Source organism: Thermobia domestica, chromosome 13 (genome assembly GCF_964235325.1).
Source record: "Thermobia domestica chromosome 13, izTheDome1.hap1.1, whole genome shotgun sequence".
NCBI lineage: Eukaryota > Metazoa > Arthropoda > Insecta > Zygentoma > Lepismatidae > Thermobia > Thermobia domestica.
This window is the reverse complement of record NC_137466.1, coordinates 164,268,262-164,294,481: the sequence shown is the minus strand read 5'-3', so window position 1 is coordinate 164,294,481 and position 26,220 is coordinate 164,268,262. Positions and strand designations below refer to the sequence as shown.

The window sequence follows — 26,220 nt, the reverse complement described above, 5'->3', positions numbered from 1 at the left end:
CACGAGCAATCAGTTACGGCTATCTGATACAAAAAGAAACAGTTAATCACTGAGCCTTCTTTGCTTTTAGAGTACCAAGGAAATTTCGAGAAAAGGTTCTCAGCAAGAACTCGAAAATGTTTTACCAAAGAGAACGCTTCCATTATATCATACACTTACCTGTCTGTTTTGGAAATGATCCATTGGTTGACCAAAGGGTGACCTATCAAGGCCCTGCGCCCCAGGGCCCCCGCCAGACGGAAGTTTCATCTTTGGAGACTGTGTCATAAATGGTGGTAGAGAGGAGAGTGCTTTATTCGAGTAAAATGGAGCTACCATCTGCATCTGGTTTGGTCCGTTCCAACTTGCAAACGCTGAATTAGGTCTCATTCTGAATGGGTGATAGCTATCATTCCAGCGACCGTTCTCATTTGTAAATGGCACATCTTGAACAACGGAATTCTCTGAAAATATTGAAAATACAAATAATGATAAAATGGAATTAATTCACCGTTTACACATTACATTTATACTTCAATAACACCATACAATGAACTATTTATGCACTATACTGAAATATATGCTGTATCGGTATACTAATCAATTCCCCGTCTGTTATCAGATACAACATTTTACCAGGACCGAGACCAAGTTAAGTCACTTTGTCGCACTCATAAACAGTACATTGATCTCATTTCATTCATTTATATCATCACGTTATGAAAATCACGACCCTTCTACGCCAAATTATTTTTGTCGAAGTTACCCACAAATGACTTTCCCCGAAGCAAAGACGTTACTAAATAGCTTTCGCATTCAAAAACAGTAAATTAACCCATTTCAGTGGTAGAAACATTGGAAATTATCAGATCCTCTGACTTGAAACGAGTTTTACCAAAGCCGCCTGTATCAGTTATTCTTTCTGCAAAATCTGGGTTTCATCAATATTATGGAAGTACTCTCCCATATATATATATATATCTTGCAACACTATTAATCTTGTGGTATCACTGAGTATGTTAAGTAGAGTCCCTCCCTACGCCACTGTAACTTATCTCGAAACGCCACTGTAACTTTTAAACTAACGGACAAACCGCTGAAATTTTGTACCACATGCAAACATCGGCAGGGGATAGGGAGGGGCTCTACTTAACATACTCTGTGATACCACAAGATTAATAGTGTTGCCAATCTAACATAAAGCTAGTTGTATTTATTTAAATAGCACTACATCAGATTATTACGTATTTCAAATTTACATGTAACAGTAAAAGATAATACCACACTTGCCATACAGTGTTGCAAAGTAAGGACGCTACAGTATCAGAAACATCCAAAGTTTGGTGGCCTCTAGAGCAGAAATAACGAAACGAGACAGACTGGGCAATGCACATTCAACGTATGTAATTTAGTGTCTAATACTATGATAAGACAAATTTCGAATGATTACGAACTAAGTTACAAGAGACTGATATTTTGACTTTTTTCTTTTCGAAAAAAAAAAAAATGCTTACATAAGTAGCTCATCCAACTGTATAAATGGTTTTCAATAGATCACAATACCGTTTATAGCACTTTGATATCTCAAATCGTTCTGAATAAATGGTAAAATCTGTTAAGTTTGCAACCTGCTTAAAATTATATAATTTCGAGAAATTATTGTAAGTATGCCTATCGAAAAGTATTATTGTCATTTATAAAAGCAAAGTAAATCAAAATTGCTTTAAAGTTTCCATCAAATATGTCATTTTAAGCAATATATCAAATTTTACCACTTTTTTCATATTTCCTGAATTATTTGAGATATTAAATTGCTGTAAACAGCATTATCATCTTCATGTGCACTGGAAACTATGTACGTAATTCAATATGATACTTATCTAAACCCTTTTTCAAAATAAAGTCCTCACAAAAAGTCAAATTTTCAATTTCTTTGTCTCTACTTGTTCGAAATACGTTATATGATGACCGTAGTATTTGTTAATGAAGTACTTTGAATGTGCATTATTCCACCATCCCACTTGCATTACTATTGTTGTAAAACCTTCCAAACTTTGGTTGTTCTTCCATTATTGTGATACTGTAAAGTCCTTAGTTTGTAACACTGCATAACAAGTGTGGTATTGTATGTTTTCCTTCTATATGCAGATTTGAAATATGTAATAACCTGCCGTAGTGCCATTTAAAATATACAACTTCGTGTTGGGTTGGCAACATTGTATAACCTTGTGGTATCACAGAGTATGCCAAACAATGTACCCCTGCCAATATTTATAAAGTACAAAATTTCAGCTTTTTTTTTTTTTTTTTTTTTTTGTCCGTTATTATAAAAGTTACGAGGATGTATCTAGATAAATTGTCCATAAAATAAATAACATATAGAAAACAGAGAATCATCAGACCGTCTCAAATCGTATTCTCCTGCACAAACTAAGTTACCGTAAAAGAGTATTAACGATTGCATTAGTTTCTGTCGTCGTTTTTTGAACTAGACAGTACGTGATTCAGAAATTGCTGTTTTCTGACGAGTCAACATTTACCCAGTTCTATCAGTGTAAGAAGCAAGCGAGGCGCCCCCACAACAAGTGATTTATTATCGTTATATCGTTCCAACAGTGAAGAGAACAGAAAAATTGATGATATAGAATTTCATTTGTCAAAGGATGTGGATCATTGTAGATTATTCTACGAACCACAACTAAAAATGGACAGATATATCTGCAAATTCTTCAGAAGAAGCTTCTTAAGAGTTACATTCACTGGTTTAAGTATTTCCAGCACAACGAAGCGCCTTATTACGGTATCAAGGAAGTTAAATTGTTCCTCGTAGCTTCTCCTGGTTTGTTTCTTGTAGCTACCAGTTGCTTGATTCATGGCTAGGCAGGTTACCAGATCTGAACATCACTGTAAACGCTTGGTACATCATGAATAGGACGGACCTGGAAAAATCCGCTCTTGTAGTAACCTTGTGGAGACAATCAAGTAAGTGTGTGTTAGCAAACTCACGCACGATTTCTGTCAACGTTTGGTGCACTCAATGCCTAAATGCATATGAGAAGTGTTTAAGAACAATGGACGTATTTCAAAATAATGAAGTGACATCCTTTGTAGGTTTGTTGTGTGTATGTCAGTTAAAACCCATGAAAAGCACATTTTTAAAATAATTTTCGGAACTTCTGGCAGTCTTAGAACTGTCAGTTTTAAGGGAGGATAAAGATGGTCGCAGGGAAACTGAGCTATCCTGGTTTAAAGACAGGTGATATTGTAGTACACTAAGGTTTTTTTTTTTTTATAATAATAATAATACATCAGAATAGGTTAATTTAACATTCAGACGAGGAAGTTACGCTACGATTCACTCTCAAGTCAATTTTTTTAAGTAACAGCAATAAAAGCGTAATTTATTTCGAAACACTTCCTTGTCCTGTGTTCTAATGTTAATAATTATTGAGCTTATTATTATTATTATTATTATTATTATTATTATTATTATTATTATTATTATTATTATTATTATTATTCTCGAAATTTTGAGCCCAGAGTAACAATATGGAAGTTCAGATCTTGGGAATTTTGGATCTGCAATTTCACTTTTCCCTAGCTCTTAGGTTTCAAAAATTATTAGGATATATGTCACAAGAGTGCTTGGTAGGAAAAAGAACAACTATACTAGCATTTAACATTTGAAACTTTGCTTTCAAGATATATATATATAATAAAACACTATTTCATTATACCACCACAATCCGTGAACCATTTCTGTAACACTGAACATTAATCACACTAAACTGACGTAAATAATTACTACACACAAAACAGTGAAATACTGGCAGAAAGAAACAAATATCTGCATATATATATATATATATATATATATATATATATAACCAGTTTAATTATTTCCAGTTTATTCATGAATATTTTGTAAGCTTGTTTATAATCTAAAAATCAACCAACGAACTTATAATTATGGAAAATCTATAATTTGAGTCCACATACCTGAAGGCTGGACAATGGCAGTTGGTTTCGGTGTCAGATTCTTCACTTGTTCAATTCTTAATCCATGAGAGATGTTAATGAAGGATGAAGCATGCATTCGATAGCCTCTGTTTGGTGAACAATTCAGGGTCAACCCACCAGGGAAGGGCTTATCAAACACTATGTCGAATAAAACATCCTCTTTCTTCGGTGCTTTCAAAACAGCTAAAAGTAAATATCGTTATTAACATATCAATATGACAGCATACATTTGAAGTTAAAATGTAGTACTAAATGCCATTTTACTGTTTGGAACCACAAAGAATCCTGCTAGGGTATTATTTTTTTTATACAAGTATTGATTTGATTGTTTAGTTTAGCGTCCTTTTCAGCAGCGAGGCTATATGAGACGGGGACCTAGTTTAACATGGAATCTGAACCATATGAGCTCTCGCCGGCAATCGAATCCGGGTCTCCCACACCAAAGGCGCGTACGCTGACTGCTTAGCCACGAAGGAGCTCTATACAAGTATTGAGCTGAAACTCCAGGAATGAATTAGTGTGACCATTGCTTCTAATTTTCCCCTTCTAATTAAGACAAACTGTCCATTCGGTTGATGCTTATGGGTATAGGCTGGTGACTGGAGCTCTTACTTCAGAATAGGGTGGTCCCGGGTTTGAATTCAGAAGATTGTCGTCCTGACTGAGGCTTGTTCAGTCTTTCTGAGTTCTGCCACTAAATACATACTCTGGACGACTTTCATTCACTTCTTTTTCATATTGCTGTTTGCTGTTGATTCCAGTTTGAGATGTCTCGCAGCCATATTTTGAACTTAAATACAGCCAAACTCAACAAAATGAAATGAAATCTTTAAGTTTTACGTCTCACGGTTATGCCGGTTAGGCTAAAGGAGACAGTGATAATGAGAAATGATTGAAATGGTGGAATGAAGAAAGTGGGAGGAAACGGCAGAAACCCTAGAAAAAACACGCACACAGTGTTTGTCCACCAAAAAGTTCATTTGAAGCGAGCTGGGATCGAACCAGGGATCCCATGCACCAGAGGTGAACGCTCTACCACTGAGCCACCGCGTCCCCCCTAAACTCAACAACTCAACAACTAATAGTGAAGGGGTATGGGGGCCAGGAGGAGCAAGTTCCACTATATAATGTAAAGCCAGCATATCTGCTTTCAACGATTTTCTACACTGGAGGTCAATTCATAATACTTAGTCAATTTTGAAAATTCTGTCAAGCCACAAAAATCGAACCCAAGGCTACATTGCCATGCTCACTAACTATTCGACATGAAGGCATATTCGTATATATAAAGTGAAATTAAAGTAACTAGTAGCAATGTGCATAACTGCACACTTAGCCGAAATATAGCAACACTTCTCAACCTATGATTGTGAGTCGTCATTTGCTCATCCGTGCAAAGTAAATAAATTTCTTGTTCGAATCAACAGCCACTAATAAGCTTCAGACAACGGTTATTAAGTTTATTATTATTATTATTATTATTTAAATCAATTTACCTTGTGGATCTCGTAATGTGCCATCAGAATTACAGAACAGAAAAGTGATTTCAGTTTACTGTAAATAACAACCCTTCTTGTTCAGAATTTACGTACTGTTGATAAACGATAGATGAAAATAGATGATATACACACACTGAAACTTGTAATAATTTAACCATTGCAGAAAATAGGCTTCCTCACTTTATTTCTTGACATACCATTTGACTCTCTATGCATTCTTTATGTGACCGTTTTCTTTGTTCCAAGTTCACTTTATTAACGTTCATTGCTATTCATGATGCAACAGCTATAAGATGTAGAAGCTCAAAATTGTATTTCCTAGATATTGTATTCCTCTTTCAACTTTCAGATACAAAATCGTCTTTTTTATTACATTTGTGATTTTTTTTTAACTCATGCGGAAAAGGAAAGTTTACTAGACCCATAATATAAATCTATATATTAAAATGCTAGGTTTATATTTTTGTGATCAAGAAAAGTTTATATGTTTGTCTCCAATCCTTTCGACAATGAGATCTCGAAAACCACAAGTGATAGAAACGTGCCTAGCTGATCGAATCCTAATTTTGTGTAGATTGTCCAGCTCTAATTGAATATTTATAAAACATGACTGTCATTTCTTTATTACATTTTTAGGGGCATACTGTAAAGCATCATATCCTACGAGTTATACACTCCAACACCACATATTTGAATACAGGGGTTGTATATTTCTCTCAGGCGTTTGTTTTATAGCTACATGATAATGAAAAACGAAGGATAACTGGGTCTAAGATGAATCGTTTCGTTTGGAGTGTTTTGCTCAATGAACACCATATATCACTGACATTATAATTAATTGTGTATATAATGTATTTGCTTACTACGTACTGCACGCAAGAAGAAAGAAAACAATGATCATACATGAATTAGAAACTTCAATCGGAAGTAGTCTCAAATCTTACAAAAGGTGCGAGATAGTGAAAATATAATCGAAAAAATCTCCCCTTTATGGTACCACTTGCCGATTTTTATCAAGACGTCTTTCACTTTCACATGCCCGTCTGCAAAGGGGCATGTACAGATGTGAAGAATGACAAGGAGATTTCATGGTCATATGTGAATGATGCGCTGTGTAGGGAGCGCAGGTTCAACTAATAATTCTTAAAAATTGAAATAAGCATTATTACAGTATTATATAGCATCTATTAGTAAATAAATATTTCTTACCTGTCACAGTTCCTTTCAGTCCGCATGGCACAGTATAGTCTTCTCTCACATTAATGACTCGGTCAAACAGTCTTGTTTCTGCATTGGGATCAGGTGGAAGGCATCCAGTGTGGAGCTCGTACTGTTCGACATCATTGAAAAAAAAAAAGCATAAAACACTTGTAACATAATAGCATTAAAAATATCTTATTAGCAAGAAAACATTATAAATAGTTTTGTTTCCTTTTGCGTACTAGTATTTGAAAACTATTTTCTTTGATCATAATTCAAGCGAACTACCATTCGAAGTATTACGTGAGTACGTTGTAAGTGGTAACAGAAGTTACTTCATTTACAGAAATATTTTTTTTCTTTCCTATTATGAGCTCTCTCGTAGCTAAGCGGTTAGCGTACGCGCCTTTGGCGTTAAAGTTCCAGGTTCGATTCACGGCGAAAGCTCATGCGACTCGGATCCCTTGTTAAGCAATATATCCACGTCCCATATAGCATCACTACTGAAAGGAACGATAAACCCTACATTAAATCAAAATCAAATATCTTCTATTATATCGCGCCACTGGAGTTCAAACAGAAACTTTAGGGACAGCCTAAATATAGCTTCTGTGAATTTTTAAAGATCTCCAAAAACACGATACAAAAATTTGTCCAGCTCCCATGTAAAGTGTAACTAGCTAACTTGACTTTATATACTTAAAATTGTAAAAAAAATAATTCTATAGATACCTGATTATTACAGCTATCAGTACAGTTAATATTGACGCTATTAATATGTTGTTTTCACACTATTAGCAACTACTCTAGAAATCCTACAAATTATTTGCCAGAGCTCCGTCGTGCTCTATATGGTTTACCACATCCCGATGGGACTTTATGTGGTTCAAATCCCCGTTAAGTTGTAGGTTCACGTCGCATATGGCCTTGGTATTGAAAAGAGACACTAAAGTTCAAATCAATCAATGAAATAATCTGTTGGAACTGGAGAGACTACCGTATCCACGATTTGCTTTCATCTGTCGAATGGAATTTTCTTTGATTCTAAAACATTTTCTTTAGAATACAGTGCTGCTAACATTTTTCCTTTCATAATGGGAAAAGAGTTAAAACAACTGGTGCTTACTTACTTAAAAAAAAAAAAAAAAAAAAAAAAAACGAAATTTCGGAATTAAAGAAAAAAGAAGTCATAGACAAATTGCGATTTTCAAAACACCTTGTGAATCTAAAATAGAAAGAAATAGATTGGTTGGCTGACATTTAACGTCTCTTCTCAAAAATTACCAACAACACCAATTATTGCCTTAACGTTCACATTTTAAAGATTAAGTTTTCAAATAGTATGAAATTGCTTTGTTTCAGTTGTTTAATAACGTAAAAATATTTTTAAAATTATAGCGGTACATTTACAGTTTTGCATTGGCCTAATGTTTGTGAATTTCGGTGATTTTTTTAAACAGTTTTATAGACGCACTTTTGTATTAAAATATATATAAAGTTTTTTTTTTTTTTTTTTTGAGTGATTTTATATATTCAAATTTGAGATGAAAACAGCTTTTAGTGGATATTCGTCCATTTCCCAAAATTATTCTTGCTAAAATAATCTAGACCTCACTACGTGGAATTGGTGTATTAGCTGCAATTCGAGTTCCATCCACGCCCTCGTCAACCATCCAACCATTCAGAGCATGTTAAACTATGTTGAATGGTTGTGGTTAACGTCCCCTTCAGCACTGAGGTTATATTTATTTATTTATTTATTTTTAATTATTTACAACAGTCCTCTACAGAACCAAACTCCATCTGCAGAGGAACATAGGTACATAATAAAATCAAAATTAAAATATTAGTAGTATAAATATTTTTTTAAAAAATGAAAAATATGAAAAATAGTCTTCACTATAGATTCAAAATTTATTGAGATAACACTTCTTACTTAATTGTTATTCCATACATAATGTCTCTTCAAAATGTTATTTTTGAGAATATGCAAATATATAGAGATAGGATAAGAGAAGTCAAGATCTAGAACTAATGAAATCAACTGATTGAAATTTTTACAAGCTCTAACCATGAACACTCCTGGTGGATTGTAATGTGAGATCTCGTTATGTTAAATACTAAACTCTTACGCAATGATCGTTTTGGTATACTGAAGTTAATATATTGGAGTAAATTACATTTATCTGTCACTGAGTTTGTTTTGAACAAATGTATTTGTTGAATAGGGAAACGTCTATTGTAAAGAGAGTGCATATCAAATTTAAGTAAAAGAAAAGAGTACGAGATCTTATTTGTACTTGCTAATGTATGATACAATTTGAAATAAAGAAGTTTCAAAAATTTAAATTGGACTCGTTGGGAGGTCTGTATTGCTTGTAATTTATGAATATGATCCCAAAGAACACAACAGTATTCCAACTTACTCCTAATCATCGCTATAAAGAGGTGTTTTAAAGCTTGGACATTTATGTAGGTCTCTTGTATTCTTTATTAAAAACCCCAGGGTCCTGTACGACTCTACAATAATTTTATTTATGTGATATTTAAATGTAAACTTATGATCTAGCAACATACCTAAGTCATCAGCAGAATATACTCTTTTTAGCTTTTCATTATTAATCTTATACTCAAAAGATGGGCAATTAATTTTATTTGAAAATGTTATAACATTACATTTTTTTATAGTAGAATATAATTTGTTCCTGATACACCATTGCAGACAACTATTAATATCTCTTTGTAGTTCATGCACATCATTATTCACTTTTATAGCTTTATATGAGACGTGGATCTACAGCCTAATGTGGGATTCCAATCAAATGAGAATCGAACCCGGCTCTCCCAAGCCAAAGGCGCGTACGCTAACCATATAGCCAAAGAGAGCTCTAAAATTATGATGTTCCACCGTTATCAATCAAGGGTGTTATCATGAAATCGGATTTCCAATTTAATTTAGCCATCAAAGAGGATAATGTTGTTCTAATATAGTTATCTCGGTTATCTTGTCTGCACACTTTACCGGCGGACTCTGCAACAAAATTTTACACATTTATCTACTGTTTTGGTGTGACAGAGGAAATTTATAAATTCAAACTCAGTTTTATTTGCCATAAATGATCAAATATTTTCTGTTGTCTAACTTTGTATCATTGGAAGGAATAACAGCTTTCATTGTGTCCATTCAATCAGCTCAATATAGTATCAAAATGCATTGAGGGAGATATAAAAGTTCTAATAGATTTCACTTTCGTCTTCTGATTCCTAGCTTTCAGTATTATACCGCAACTCGACTCTCGTATGTATTATCTTTCAGCCACTATTATCGTCATGTTCTCAGAATGAAAGAAGAACGTGTTTCTCTTAGTCCCTGAGATTCGATCATTTCTTTCGTGTTCTTCGGCATGCGTCTCGTAGCTTACAATGTCTTAAAGACTCGCTTTCTATCGAATTTCGCTGAGTGATACTCTTTAAACCCTCAGGCTGTCATATAAACCCTACATCCCTAACCTACTGCTGAATTTTTTAATACACTGAATTTAGCGAGTAAGTGCTCGAGATTCTATCTACAGGATAGGCACTTAATGACGAGTACGTACTCGGGCTCCCGATCTGAATAGTTAATATCGAACCAGACAGCAGTACGTATCTTCACAATGTAAGTAGCTAGTATCTTCAATTCATTCGTAGGACTTGTATCAGAAATAAACATTCATAAGACTCGGTGCACACGTCAACCACCAGGAACGACTAGACCCATTAGTCCAGTAAAAGAATGCGTTTTCTGTCATTCTGAGAACATGTTGTTGGCGATGGCTATGACAGTGGTTGAGAGAAAACACATACAAATACTGGGTTATAAGAAAATACTGAAAGCTAGGATATAAACAGACGAGGATGAAATCTGTTAGAATATTTAGCCTCCCTTAATAAATATTGTCAAAAATTACATTGCACTGATTGATTGTAAGCTGTCATCTCTTTCTATAATGGAAAGCTTTACAACATAAAACATTTTATCATTTATGCAAAATAAACCTGTGAGCTCGGGAGAACCCCGAGAAAACCCACGAGCACGATGTTTGTCCACCACAAAGTCCACACGGCGAGAAATGGGATCGAACCAGGGACCCCAAGCACCGGCGGTGAACGCTCTACCACAGCTACCGCGACCCCGTAAATATAAATGAACAACAATGAAATACTAGATCTGAGACACAAAGAACAGATACCAATTTTGTATTCTTTTGTTAGAAATTGTATATCTTTTTAATAAATTACATCAACTGCTTTGCTTCTCTGCAACCTTGGTATGTGGAGTTCAAGCAAGTGATTTATTACACAGAACGTAACATATCTTCTGACATATTTATGTTAGTCGGAAGGAAAACATTTACCATTACCTTCAGATAAACTTGTCCAATTTGAAAATTAAACTAAATTAAATCTTTCAGTTTAATCTGTCACGATTATGCTCTTTAGGCTAAGGCAAGTGAATCATGATGGAAGAACTGGCGGAATGAGAAAGTGGGAGGAAACGGGAGTATCCCGAGATAACCCACGGACACGATACTGTCCACCACAAACTCACTTAGCCGGGACTCGAACCAGGAACCCACACACAGAGGTAAGCGCTCTATCATCGAGTCACCATAACTTCCTTGCCTAATCTCAGTACAGTTTATTGACACAAAAAATATAGTTCTGTATATGTTAACGAAAACAGTACTGAAATTCGATCTATTCATTTCGAAGTTATTGGTAAAAGAAAAATCTATCGTTGAAAAAAAAAAAAAAAAAACATTTTTCAAGACAATGATTGGCTGATAAAATGCTAACAGAAAGATACCAGAAATTAAACAAATGAATGTGGTAATGAGAGGAAATCAGCTAAACGTCACATAAATGCATAACGAAGCAATATTTCTTTTTTTTTTTTTTTTTTTTCTAAACAATACTTTGTTTCCAGAATATAGACAGAGTATGTATCTGCATTTCACTTTTTGAGCAAAATTCCACAACACCTTCAGATTTTTTTTTTTTTTTTTTTTTGAAAATAGGCAAGAGGAGTGAAACATAAAAACTCACCTTATACAGCAAATGAGGTTTGACTTGCATAATAACTGTTTTTACTTTTACATTTCTCTCATGAAAGCTGTCCACTTCACTCTCAATTTCTTTAATAATGTCTGCTTCAAGCACTTCTGCGCCACAAGCTTGCCGTTCAATTTTAGTGTATTCTTGTTTCTTCAGCCACTCTTTTATTTCATTCATTCTGCTGGCTCTCCTATAAACAGAAAATAACGGTAAAATTATCTTAAGTTTAAACTGATTCACTTTTGATTTCCTCCTTAACAGGGGATAAAAAATGAAACGAAATATTTTAGTTTAAGAGTCTTCATCCCACCGAAATTAAAATACCGCTAATTTTACAGTAATTATGTGATATCTTCAAATAGATAAACGATAATTGAAATATAGAACAAGAGCGCCCTAGACAATATCATTTTGCGTGAGGTACCGTTATCACAAGTCACCTAGTGGCTTTCCGTTTTCAGCTGTTTAGAAACGGGAAAATAAATGCCGATTTTCAAAATGGCTCGAAATCGAAAGCAGATAAGTGAGTCGTGATAACAGTTTCTCATGTAAAATAATATTGTCTAGGGCGCTCTTTTTCCACATGTCGATTATCTTTTATCTATTTGAAGATATCACATAATTACTGTAAAATTAGCGGTATTTTAATTTTGCCGGAATGAAGCCTCTTAACGTGCCGCAATCATGCCCTTTAGACTAAGGAAGACAAGATGATTAAGGGCAGTGAATGATGTTGGAATAATTGGTGAAATTAGAATGTGAGAGGAATGGGAGTACCCCGACAAAAACCCAAGAACACGATGCTGGCCACCACAAACGTACTTGGCCGGGGATCGAACCAGGGACCACATGTACCAGAGGTAAGGGCTCTGGCACGAGCCATAGTGCTCCGTAACAACGGATAAGAAATGCCTATCATTGACTCAACATTGTACATTTTCTTTAATAATAATAATAATAATAATAATAATAATAACTATTCTATCAGGCCTTGTTTCCATTTTATACTAAAACAAAATACACTCAGCAAGGCTATGTGATAATATGTAACAAAACACGATAACTGTGTCTTCATCAGAGAAGAGAACTTCGGTGATGAATTGGAATGCAGGATTCTCGATAAATAAAGAGTGGGAGAAGATTCTATTTAAAGAAGAAAAAATAAAAAGGAAAAAGAAAGAAAGAGAACAAACTAATAAGAAAAATAAGGATAATTAAAGGCAGAATGTATCCAGAGAAAAAAAAAGTAAACTTTTAATTGGACACATGTGCAGCTAAAAAGGGAAAGTGAAAACCACACAAGTGTTACTTTTTAATGAAGGGGCGGAGCCTAATTAAAAGTTGATCTCCGAAAGTAACCAACTCCCACGAGCAAAAAGAAGAAGAAGAAGAAGAAGAAGAAGAAGAAGAAGAAGTAGTAGTAGTAGTAGTAGTAGTAGTAATAGTAGTAGTAGTAGTAGTAGTAGTAGTAGTAGTAGTAGTAGTAGTAGTAGTAGTAGTAGTAGTAGTAAGAAGAAGAAGAACTACGACAATAACGACGTTGTTTTTGTTTTTCCAATACCCAAGTTACAAGAGCTGTAGTCCCATTGAAATTATAGAACGGGTCTGCTGCACGAAAGACGAGAATCTAGCCAATCAGTTCCAAATATGACAACAAAGGGAATATAAGTACTGACTACGTATCACTCAATTGAAACTTGTTTTGTATCCGAACAAGTTTTGTGAATATTTCTCTCGGCCTACGAACAATATTTTGGGGTTTGAATCAGAAAAGGATAATGTCATTTTTATTCCATATTCTTCACCGCAGAAAACACATAAAAATGTAAACAACATATACAATACCATGTTTCTGTGGCTAAAACGGATTAATTGTATTTACATTAATTTCAAAAGGAAAAAAAATTTCAGTTTACAAATATTTTGATTCAAGAACAGCGTTATGGAACGGACTAAGTTCATCATGGTGATGGACTTGAGATTAGGGTCCATTTCAGCAGAGAGGCTAGATGAGACGTGGACGTACAGCGTAATGTGGAATCCGAACCACATGAGCTTCCATCAAGAATCGAATCCGGATCTCTAGCGTCAGGATTAAGTTTGTAGCCCCGAGTCCATTGTATATTATTTCAGAGGTTTATGTACAATCCGCAGCAAAAGCCCTGCAACACGAGCATGTATAAGTTTATTGTGAAACGATGAAGTCTTTTGCTCCAAAGTAAGTGTGCAGGGGAGGACGCCGAGCTTTCTCCTGACGTAATTCGTGCCACTTAGACATTATGTTGATTCCCTGTGCTGTTAGGCGTAGTTTCACAATAAACTTACATGCTCATGTTGCAGGTTTTTTGCTGCGGACTGTGCCAATTTTCACTCTTCCGACCAATTTCAATTTTCTTTTTTTCTTTTCTTTTTTAATTTCATTTTGTACGGCTGAAGTGAAGAGGTCATTGATCACATTGGAATTTATCCTTTTGCGTCCTTACCGCTCCTACACCGATGTATTAGGTGTAGTATTGTGGTAAGTTTACGTTAGTATAAGGCAGTCTTAGGTGTCCTTATTCCTCCTAAACCCAAACTATAGTAGTAAGTGTCGCACTGTGATCAAGCTGGGTATCTACCTTAATAGTTATACGTGGTATCTCAGATTTCTTCTTGCTAGGACTACGAGAAAACAACTCGATCCGACTCTGAATAAATTAAATTTTAAAAAAAACAAAAAAAAAAAACACTAAAACATATTGTTACTCACTCTTCGTCTACAGGAAAAACTTCTTCTTCAAAGAACACATCATTGCCTGTATTTCTTCCGAAATATTCCACTAGTTCTGGGAACTGCTGTATGTAATCTTTTACAAGATCCACGGCTTTCATCGAATAATACCAAACACCGTTGTCTTTCCTAGTGTATCCAGGAATCTGAAATTATAAAAGAATATTAACACAATCACACAATATCAAGTTGAGAGTCATATTTATACTTTTAAATCCATAATTGGTGTTCTGAATATTGACGGAGAAGTATACAATAAGTGTATATTACAAAAACAACCACCCACAATTGCAGTTGTTTAAGGAAAAGGTATCCATCCATTTATCTACTTTATAGCGAAGTATTAAATATAATTCTGATGCTAATCGCATGTTTAACAGTCACAGTACCATAAGAATCTTTTTATTTCTGCTCATTCCCCAACCCAGTTACACTTCTTGACCGTATGTATTAGATCATCTCCTCCTTTTTAGTGTATTTGTGTGTTAAGTAGTTCGATTTTCTCAACGTCAATATTTCTGGTCTTCCATGTTCATTAGGGCATTTTTCATTACACTGTATTCTAATTTACTAACCTGCTGTATGTCCCTATATGCACCATAGATTTCTCGTGTGAACATTTTTCATTAGTTTAAACATAAATTATTCACTCTTCAATTTATGATTTCACTTTATCACTTTATAAATACCCTTCATGTTACAACTCTTCTATAAGTCTGACTACGTTTAGTTTTCATGTATATTTCAGTGAGCAGGGATATCGTCAAGGAAGGGGTAACGGGGTATTACCCCTAAAGTTATCAATTTCTTGACAATTTGGCAAATTAAAATGCCTAGTTGGCAATATTACTTGGAAGAATGCCGTTGTGTTCAATTGACTTACTTGGCTTAACATTTTCTTCGCTACTCAGTTCCTATACATTATCAATTCTTTTATGGCGTAAATTTTGTGTAGTTTCCTATTCTAAAACTGATATGTTCATTTAAAACTGCCTTACTTTTTTTTCACTTCCATTCATTGATATTCCTAAAACAAATCTATGAGGTTTTCTCATTAGTAAAAAGTCAAAGAAAGGTATGTTTTGATACTAGAATGAATATATTGTGTGATTATTTGTGTGCATATGTGTGAATAGGCCTTTTGCCTCGAAACAAAAAGCGATCGTATTAATACCGGTTCAATACAGGCTTGATTTCCAGTAAGACTTTTTATTTATAGGTCGCTCCAGGTAGGGCAAACTGAATAAAGATTGGATTGAGAAGGGTGAACTCAACAAAACGCTCCTATATTAATTAGTTATTATTATTGTTGATAATTATAAAAATTATTATTGCTAAAAGATATGATGCTGAAGCAGAACATTACTTCCAATTATATCACAGACGAAGTATCTTACTCAAGAGATTAGGTGAACGCACTCACACTGTATCTAACGTGAATTTGAAGAAGTTCTTTAGAAAGGAGTTCAAGATTGTTCTAGATACTCGGTGCTGTGGCCTTCGAGAAAACGCCACTGCAAGAACAGTTACAATTACAGTGCTTCTACACTAAATTTTCAAGTTCCCCTTGAAAAAGGAAGTTTTGACTGGGCAAAGAGTGGAAGAGGTAGCTAACATGTTTCCCCCATGTTTTATTTGATATATGTAACGATGTGTTTCAAGAATGTAGTGATTGACACGATGGTAGAATGTATAAAAACCTCAAGTCAGGCTTTCAAACTTTTTAACTGGTAGTAAGTGCAGGATATGGGGTGAGTACGAACGAAAGAGCATTTGGTCAATCAAAATTTGTTACGAGATCTGTCAGACCGACAATGACTGAGAAAAAAACTTAATGTTATTAAAGTGTGACAAAGATATTCATGAAAAGGTTGATTTATGAAACATCATTGATAGGTGGTCTGAACTAAAGCAAAGAAGAACTGTTATGAAATGAAGAGTGTAGAATTCAAAATGACATTCGGATATTTTGCGGGAAGAAAAATGTTGCAAAGAATTTTGAAAAGAACATAACTAACCTGATATATTTTACACACGTTATATAAATATGGTTTAAGCTGCAACAAAAATTATTGTTTTGTTTTTTTTACCATTGAAGTTTTATGTAAATTAGATATTCCCACATCAGAAGCATTAGACATAACCTACCTTTCACTTCGTTTTTTTTTAAATGCATTTCTACAACGATCGTACAGTCATTCATTAGCTCTAAAGGTTTTCGTGGGAATTGGCTGGCAGGAATTACCTAGTCTACGCATGAATACTGTCACAAACTTTAAGTACATCATGCGCCGCCTGGTATAAAGATAACCAAGAAAGTTCTGTCCTTTATTGTGAAGGTTTGTGTTCAACTGACCCTCACACCGTGAGTTGAATGCGAATAGAGATAAGGCGAAGGTCAGTTGTTGGTATGGGTATATCCAACATACTACCTGGTTATGGTCGTTCAGTTACGGACAGAGTGAACATGGCATCTCCACAGAGCGTCATAAAGGCGTGTATGATGTACGAGTTCAAACTGGGGTCAAACGCCGCTTCAGCGGGGCGAAGATATGCCAGGCCTTTGGTGAGAATGTCGTGACTACGCGGACAGTGCAGCGGTGGTTTAACAAGTTTAAGGACGATGACAAAAACACTCGAAGAAGTACCACGTGCCGGAAGACCAACACATGTGCAAAATGAAAATCTTCAGACAGTAATTGAGGCGAACAATGGCCAGACATATGAGGAACTGGGACTACAATTCAGTGTGAGTGGACAAACCATTCGACAGCACCTCCATTAATTTGGGAAGCACTGCAAGTTGGGTCGATGGGTCCCACATGATTTGACTGCGGGCCAGAAGGCAACGCAAGCAGACATCTGTATTTCTTTGTTATTTCGTCTGAGGAAGGAGCCATTTCTGGTTAGGGTGTTGACATGTGATGAGAAGTGAATCCTGAACGAAGCTCCACGGCGCCGTCATCATTCGTTAGAATTCCATGAACCGGTTCCAAAATCAGCACTGCACCAGAAGATAGTCTTCCTGTGTGTTTGGTGGACTGCTCACTGCATCGTGCATCGGGAACTGCTACCAGCTGGTCAGAGCATCAATGTAACTGTGTACTGTCAGCAGTTGAGCCATGTTCAAGAAAAACTCAAAACTCTAGAGCCAACACTTCTGAATCGCAAAGGAGTCCTCCTGTTACAAGACAACGCTAAGCCACGCGTGGATACGATGACCCGGGAAACTATTCTATGCCTTGGATGGGAAACAATAATGCATCCGCCATACTCCCCGGACACTGCACCGTCCGATTATCACCTGTTCTATTTCTTGGACAATCACCTTACAAGGGAAGAGAGGGAGATTATATATAGAAGTGGAAGATGATTTATACACCAATCGAAAGCACTAATGACGCTTATTACGAAACTGTAATAAAAATTTCCGAATGCATCTACTGTGCGAGTTATATGAATATACAGTGTGTTCAAAAAATCCGTTTCCACCTCTAGAATCGCAAACGGTGAGATAGATGCCAAAACTGGAAAACATGTGTTTGATCATTTTAAAAGTACAACGCATCGAAGAAAAAGTGTTGTCCCAGGGCCACTCGCAGGGTCCCAGGCGGTGTCCAACTCAAAAATTGGAACAACACATTTTGCTTTGATACGTTGTATTTTTAAAATGATCCAACACGTGTTTCCCTGTTTTGGCATTTGTCTCACCGTTTGCGATTCTAGGGGTGAAAAAGGATTTTCTGGACACCCTGTATGTTCATAAAACTCGCGCAGTATGTGTATTCGGAAAATTTTTATTACAGTTTCATAATAGGCGCCATTAGTGCTTTCGATTGGCGTATAAGCCATCTTCCACTTTGATATATAATCTTCCTCTCTTCCCTTGTTAGAGAACACCAGTTCAAATCTTAGTAAAGGTGCAAAATGCACTTAATACCTTCTTCGCTTCACGGCCCACCAAGTTCTAACGTGATGTATGCATGGCCTTTCAGAACGTTGGCAGAAGGCTGTCCATGTTGATGGGGACTATTTTTTTATCTTCCAGGTACGTCTTAGGTGACATATCAATGTTCAAAGGTGGTGGGTGAGAAAGCGACAGAACTTCCTTAGTTTCCTTTACAGAAGCGGAAGAAAATGTTCTTGTCAAATCAACAGCTGCGCTCTTAGAATGGGGTGAATATAAAAAATGGATAGAAGTAACAATTTTGCACATGGTAAAAATAGGACTAAGATTTTCGGAACACTTGGCAAATTTTTTATCAACATTCGGTAATTTCCCATTTCACCCCAATCCTATAGTGCTCACTACGCCGTTGTCAGTGAACTCATGCACCAGTATTATAACTCAGAAGAGCTACAAGATTTTTATTTACTTATTTTTAATCCTGCTACTCACCTCTTCATTCTTCTTATTAAATTTTAAGTTCAAGCCAACATTCATTCTGGAGCCTGCTTCAGTATTACCACCACTGGATAAATATATTGATCCAGTCAAGCGCGACAGTAGATGAGAAGTTATACCCAATTTGTGTGCAGCAATATTCCCTACGATGTAAAGAAAAAGAAATTACTTCCTTACAGTATAATGCGTAATATTTTTCTTAGGCATAATGCGTAGCTGAATCTTAGCGCAGTCGATTTTTTTTCTCATGGTTTGGACTCGATTCTGAAAGGAGTTCACCCAAGAGCCTATTTATGTATATATTTACATTTTAAAAATGTATACATATGCATATATATGTATTATGAAGAAATAAACATTCATATTTACCATGTATTTGACCTCAACTAGCTTAATCAAGTCCTACGACTAAGAAAACATCACAAACTTACAATAATTCTGTTTCGATTAGTTTCAATGAAAAAGCATATTGACACAAACACGTTCCTATTGAAAATACTCCTTCCAGAGAGTTACTTTCGTGTTTCCAATCAATGACTGATTTTTCTACCTGATTAAATAGGATGCATATTCAATATTCATAAAATAATAATAAACTCTTTTTTTAATATGGAAAATACAGATAATAATCCTATTACAGTATTCCTCAGTATATAAAATACAAACAATAAATAAAACATGTAATAGAATGTCAAGTACAACAACTAACTAAAACAATAATCAAGTAACATGCTAATAAAAACACTAATAATATGCAGAGATATCCGATCTATATTGTTAAATATTATAAGAAGATTATTAATATAGTGAATTATTGTTAAAGATAAAAAAAAAATTGTTAAAGATATTTATTGTACGAGAATATTTATTGACCGTTTTAAGTCCTTTATAAATAGGTTCTTTTGTCAATTTAGGTACACTCTGAAAATTCGAAAATTCCTTGTGTTACTTCTTGAAACATAAATATATTTAAAATATGAGACAAATGTAATTTATCTACTAAGATGTATGTAACATTTATTTATGTTTATTAATAACTTATCTACAATGCAATCGGAATTATCCAATTGCCTAAATTTGTACAAAAAAAAAAAAAAAAAAAACTGGCTCCCTCAGCACAAATTTTTAAAAAACTAATATTTTCTGAATATGATTACCTTTCTTAACCCATTTGGAGCCAGCGTCCTATTTTTAGGACACTTTATAATTTATTTTTTATAAAACGAAGAATAAGGTTTTCGAGTTTTGCTTATTACAGAGAGCAATTGGAGACCTGTCCTAATGCACTGTAATTTTTTGATATATTTTCCTTTCCCTCTGTAAAAAAAAAAAAAAAAAAAAAAAAAAAGAAAAAAAAAGAAAGAAAAAGAAAAAAAAGAAAAAAGGTCGCTTAAATTTACCCGTGTAAGTTACTTTATTTGGGTATGATTTGGGTAACTTTTTTTTTTTGTTTGTTTGTTTGTTTTTAATGGAAACAATGCATTTGGTTTATATGTATTAGGTAGCAATAAGTATGCGGCAATCAGACTTTGTGCTATAGACGTTGAAACATTAGTCTCATATAAATAGACGCTGGTCCAAAGCAATATATTACCAAGTAATAAAAGGGAATGTATAGATAGACCAACGCCCTTGATTTTTTCGAGTTCTTACGCTTATCATTCATTGTTCAACGCTTGATAACATCAATTTTTTGCTTTTGTCAATTAAATGCGATTTATATCTAAGCTTTAGAATAGTTACAGTAGAGAAGTAAATGGAAGAGAGAAAATTGCTTTATAATAATGTTCAAATTTGGAGAGAAATGGACGCATCATACACAAAGCTTGCCCAAGTTGGTGTACAAACTGACAAACTTGAGCGAACTGAAAGAGAAATGCTGTAAACAAATCACCTACAGAGATATTCTATTGTATTTTTAACAGTGGCACAATGGAGACAAACAGATCGGTATGGTGCGGAGATAAAGAATGATCATTTTCTCTTGTGTGATTATAAAACTTGTTATAAAAATTTTATCTCTGCTATGGAAATGATATGAAGATAAAGGAGAGTGCTAGCGACAATATACATAATGATAGAGAATATTTTTCTTTAGATTCCAGAGTGGTTCTCAATATACCAGATGATCCGAAAAGTCATGTTCTATATTTGAGAATTTCTTCGCAAGTAGAGATCTGCTAATTCATCTTCGTGAATTGGAATTCAGAACAACCCGTATTCTGCAAAGCAATCGTGCGTCTCAGTACATCCATTGACTGATTCAAAAGAGTTGAGTAAATATATATGAAGTTCACATGAATACAGATTCGACTAGGAGGTAAGTTCTCATTGCCAAATGGCATGACAATCGACGTGTTATAATTGGCACAAATTTTAAAAGCGTACATCCTGTTTCGCGAACGAAGAGGTGGAGCCGACTACATGATGAACATATTAGAATTGAGCATCCTCACGTTATAACATCCTACAATAATCACACTGGAGGTGTCGACCATCTCGATTTGCTGGATCAAAAAATTAGAATTGATATAAGAGGCAAGAAGTGGTATCGGGTGATATTTACACGAATTATTAACATAATGATCGTACATTCATGATTACGTTTACGAAACCAACTCAGTCCAAAGTGGATCTTCTGACATTTAGGAGCAACATTTCTGTCAAAAATATATCAAATTTGGTAGTCACCTGTTCAAATGTATTCAATGATGTACGCTTCACTCTAAGGGATTACTTCATTACGGAAAGGAAGACGTAAAGATGCCATGATAATGAATTCACTTCAAAACCATCATCGTACTTTGAAAAGTGTAATGTCACATTGTGTTTGAAAGTGTTTCGGGAAATACAACGAAGCCAATGAAAAATAAACCTTGAATCAAAGTCAAACACGTGTAACAAAGTAGCACAGGTAGATCGAAATTACAAAATAGCAATTAGCTGTACTTCAAACATAAAAGTTGGGTGTTCTAAATACTGGCATTTGTATGTTCTGTTTACTTTTGTACCATCTATCGTATTTTGAAAACAAACAAACAAACAAACAAACAAACAAACATACATACATACATACATACATACATACATACATACATACATACATACATACATACATACATACATACATACATACATACATACATACATACATACATACATACATACATACATACATACATACATACATACATACATACATACATACATACATACATACATACATACATACATACATACATACATACATACATACATACATACATACATACATACATACATACATACATACATACATACATACATACATACATACATACATACATACATACATACATACATACATACATACATACATACATACATACATACATACATACATACATACATACATACATACATACATACATACATACATACATACATACATACATACATACATACATACATACATACATACATACATACATACATACATACATACATACATACATACATACATACATACATACATACATACATACATACATACATACATACATACATACATACATACATACATACATACATACATACATACATACATACATACATACATACATACATACATACATACATACATACATACATACATACATACATACATACATACATACATACATACATACATACATACATACATACATACATACATACATACATACATACATACATACATACATACATACATACATACATACATACATACATACATACATACATACATACATACATACATACATACATACATACATACATACATACATACATACATACATACATACATACATACATACATACATACATACATACATACATACATACATACATACATACATACATACATACATACATACATACATACATACATACATACATACATACATACATACATACATACATACATACATACATACATACATACATACATACATACATACATACATACATACATACATACATACATACATACATACATACATACATACATACATACATACATACATACATACATACATACATACATACATACATACATACATACATACATACATACATACATACATACATACATACATACATACATACATACATACATACATACATACATACATACATACATACATACATACATACATACATACATACATACATACATACATACATACATACATACATACATACATACATACATACATACATACATACATACATACATACATACATACATACATACATACATACATACATACATACATACATACATACATACATACATACATACATACATACATACATACATACATACATACATACATACATACATACATACATACATACATACATACATACATACATACATACATACATACATACATACATACATACATACATACATACATACATACATACATACATACATACATACATACATACATACATACATACATACATACATACATACATACATACATACATACATACATACATACATACATACATACATACATACATACATACATACATACATACATACATACATACATACATACATACATACATACATACATACATACATACATACATACATACATACATACATACATACATACATACATACATACATACATACATACATACATACATACATACATACATACATACATACACACACACACACACACATATATATATATATATATACACAGGGTTTTCATAAAGTCTGGACGGATTTAATTTGGTTATAATTTTCATAAAAATGCTCATAATGAAATCAAATAAAGTGCAAACGGTAGCGGAAGGATTAAATTTTTAGTTGGCAACACTGTTAGATAAGCGGCAACTCTGAACATGTTGAGAGAGGGAGAGGGAGAGCAAGGGTCAGTTTCTTACCAAATTCCATCCATTGTTGTTTTCATTGTTGTTTCAATGTTGACTGTTAAAAGTAAGTTGTAAGCTGAATTGGTGTGTGTGTCTTTTAAAGAAATAAATAAATGAAAAACTCCTCTGAGAAGACTATTTTTTTTTACCGTATCAAAGATGGCGTTGGTGAAAGAGAAAGTGCAATGTGTTCTGTGGTACGCAGAGCTAAAATCACCAATTCTGGTGTGTCGAAAGTCCACCAAAGAGTTCAAAAAGCCGGCACCGACTGAGAGTGCAATCCGAAAGAGGCATGCTAAGTTCTTGGAGACAGGAAGCGTCCTGGACCGTCCTCGAAGTGGGAGGAGGCCAACATCGCCTGCAACAGTGAGCAGGGTAAGGGAAAGCATCAACAGCCCACAGAAGTCGATTCCCAGACGGGCCAAGATCACCCGACCTTACCCCCTGCGACTTCTGGTTTTGGGGTCATGTGAAAACGGAAGTTTATGCAAAGAAGCCAAGTGGTTTGGAGAACTTAAAGAACAAAATCAGGGCGTCTGTGGCTGGCACTTCAGATCAAACACGGCGGAACGCTGTGAGTAGATTCCAGCGCCGCCTACGCGAATGTGTGGACGTAAATGGCGCCCAGTTGGAGGTGTGGCGGTGAATGAACTGAGCTGGTGCAGATTACAGGTAAAAATTTAATCCTTCCGCTACCGTTTGCACTTTATTTGATTTCAATATGAGCATTTTTACGAAAATTATAAGCAAATTAAATCCGTCCAGACTTTATGAAAACCCTGTATAAAGGAAAACTTCATGCTTTGATACACCGGCCGTTATCACTCAATGCCTTAAGGCACTTAGCGGTAAAAATTTGAACTACTTCACTAAAACAATAGAATGCAATTAGTTAAATATATGTCCTCTCTAGTATATCAGAAAGGACCAGCGTCCTATTTATAGGACAGGGCGTAAGTCACATCTGATGCGCAGGAAAAATCAAAATGTTATATTTCTGTGATACTTACGCAATAATAAACTAAATTAACTTCTTAAACTGAAAGAAATCACAAAAATAATAATTTGGTCCCAAATGGGTTAATGCTAGTCTTTCATAATATAAGATTAATTTTATGAAATACTACTGGAATTAAGAAAAGTAATCATATTTAAACTGTCAAATTTGATAAATCTGCGAGTTTTCGGGGTAAGTAACTTCTTACGAAAAATGGTTCACTTTTTTTTTTTTTTTTTTTTTTAACTTCTTTAAATATCCCTAGTATTACAATCAACAAAAAGCTATAGCCAGTTAATCGACACCAAAAGCATTATTTCTGACCCTTGTGAACCTGGCCCCCCCACCTCTCGGTACAAACGATTTCCGCATATCAATAAAAAGTACTTCGTTTGTACCGGTTTGTACCGCAAATATTTTTGTTTGTACTGTACTGCAGTATGAGAAATTAAGAAAACAAAGTGGGGGGGCCAAGTTCACGCAGCCCCCCCACATTGTCCTAGGATCGATTTATTTGTCTCATTTGAAAGATTTTCGTTTGTACCGGATTGTACCGTAGTTTGTTTCGTTTGTACCGTACTGGATTATGAAAAATTAACGAAACAAAATAGGGGCCCAGATCAAACAGGCCCCCAAATCACGACTTAATACACCGGGTACCCATGATTTTTGTATGTCATACGAAAGTACTTGGTTAGTACAGGATTGTACCACAAAGAGTTTTATTTTAGAAGTAATAGATTATGAAAAATTAAGAAAACAAAATTGGGGGGGCTATGTGAACCTGGCCCCCCCACCACGTAGTACAAACGATTTAGTTGGCTCATTTGAAAGATTTTCGTTTGTACCGGATTGTACCGTAGTTTGTTTCGTTTGTACCGTTCTGGATTATGAAAAATTAACGAAACAAAATGGGGGCCCAGATCAAACAGGCCCCCAAATCACGACTTAATATACCAGGTATCCATGATTTTTGTATGTCATATGAAAGTACTTGGTTAGTACAGGATTGTACCACAAAGCGTTTTATTTTAGGCGTAATAGATTATGAAAAATTAAGAAAACAAAATTGGGGGGCTGTGTGAACCTGGCCCCCCCACCACATAGTACAAACAATTTAGTTGGCTCATTTGAAAGATTTTCGTTTGTACCGGATTGTACCGTAGTTTGTTTCGTTTGTACCGTTCTGGATTATGAAAAATTAACGAAACAAAATGGGGGCCCAGATCAAACAGGCCCCCAAATCACGACTTAATACACCGGGTACCCATGATTTTTGTATGTCATACGAAAGTACTTGGTTAGTACAGGATTGTACCACAAAGAGTTTTAT

The 26,220-nt window shown here is 34.6% G+C and overlaps 1 protein-coding gene across 3 annotated transcripts in view; it reads right to left on the bottom strand.

Annotated features, from left to right (window-relative positions):
* Positions 1-26,220, bottom strand: part of pcm (5'-3' exoribonuclease pacman) — a 136,838-nt gene that overhangs the window by 34,409 nt on the left and 76,209 nt on the right. For all 3 annotated transcript variants that reach the window (XM_081736800.1, XM_081736801.1, XM_081736802.1), the window contains exons 20-25: positions 18,965-19,113; positions 14,545-14,711; positions 11,787-11,985; positions 6,708-6,828; positions 3,979-4,182; positions 160-443 (exon numbers count right to left, since the gene is read on the bottom strand). In XM_081736800.1, coding sequence (XP_081592926.1) covers positions 160-443; positions 3,979-4,182; positions 6,708-6,828; positions 11,787-11,985; positions 14,545-14,711; positions 18,965-19,113 — 1,124 coding nt within the window. The remainder of the gene's footprint in view (positions 1-159; positions 444-3,978; positions 4,183-6,707; positions 6,829-11,786; positions 11,986-14,544; positions 14,712-18,964; positions 19,114-26,220) is intronic.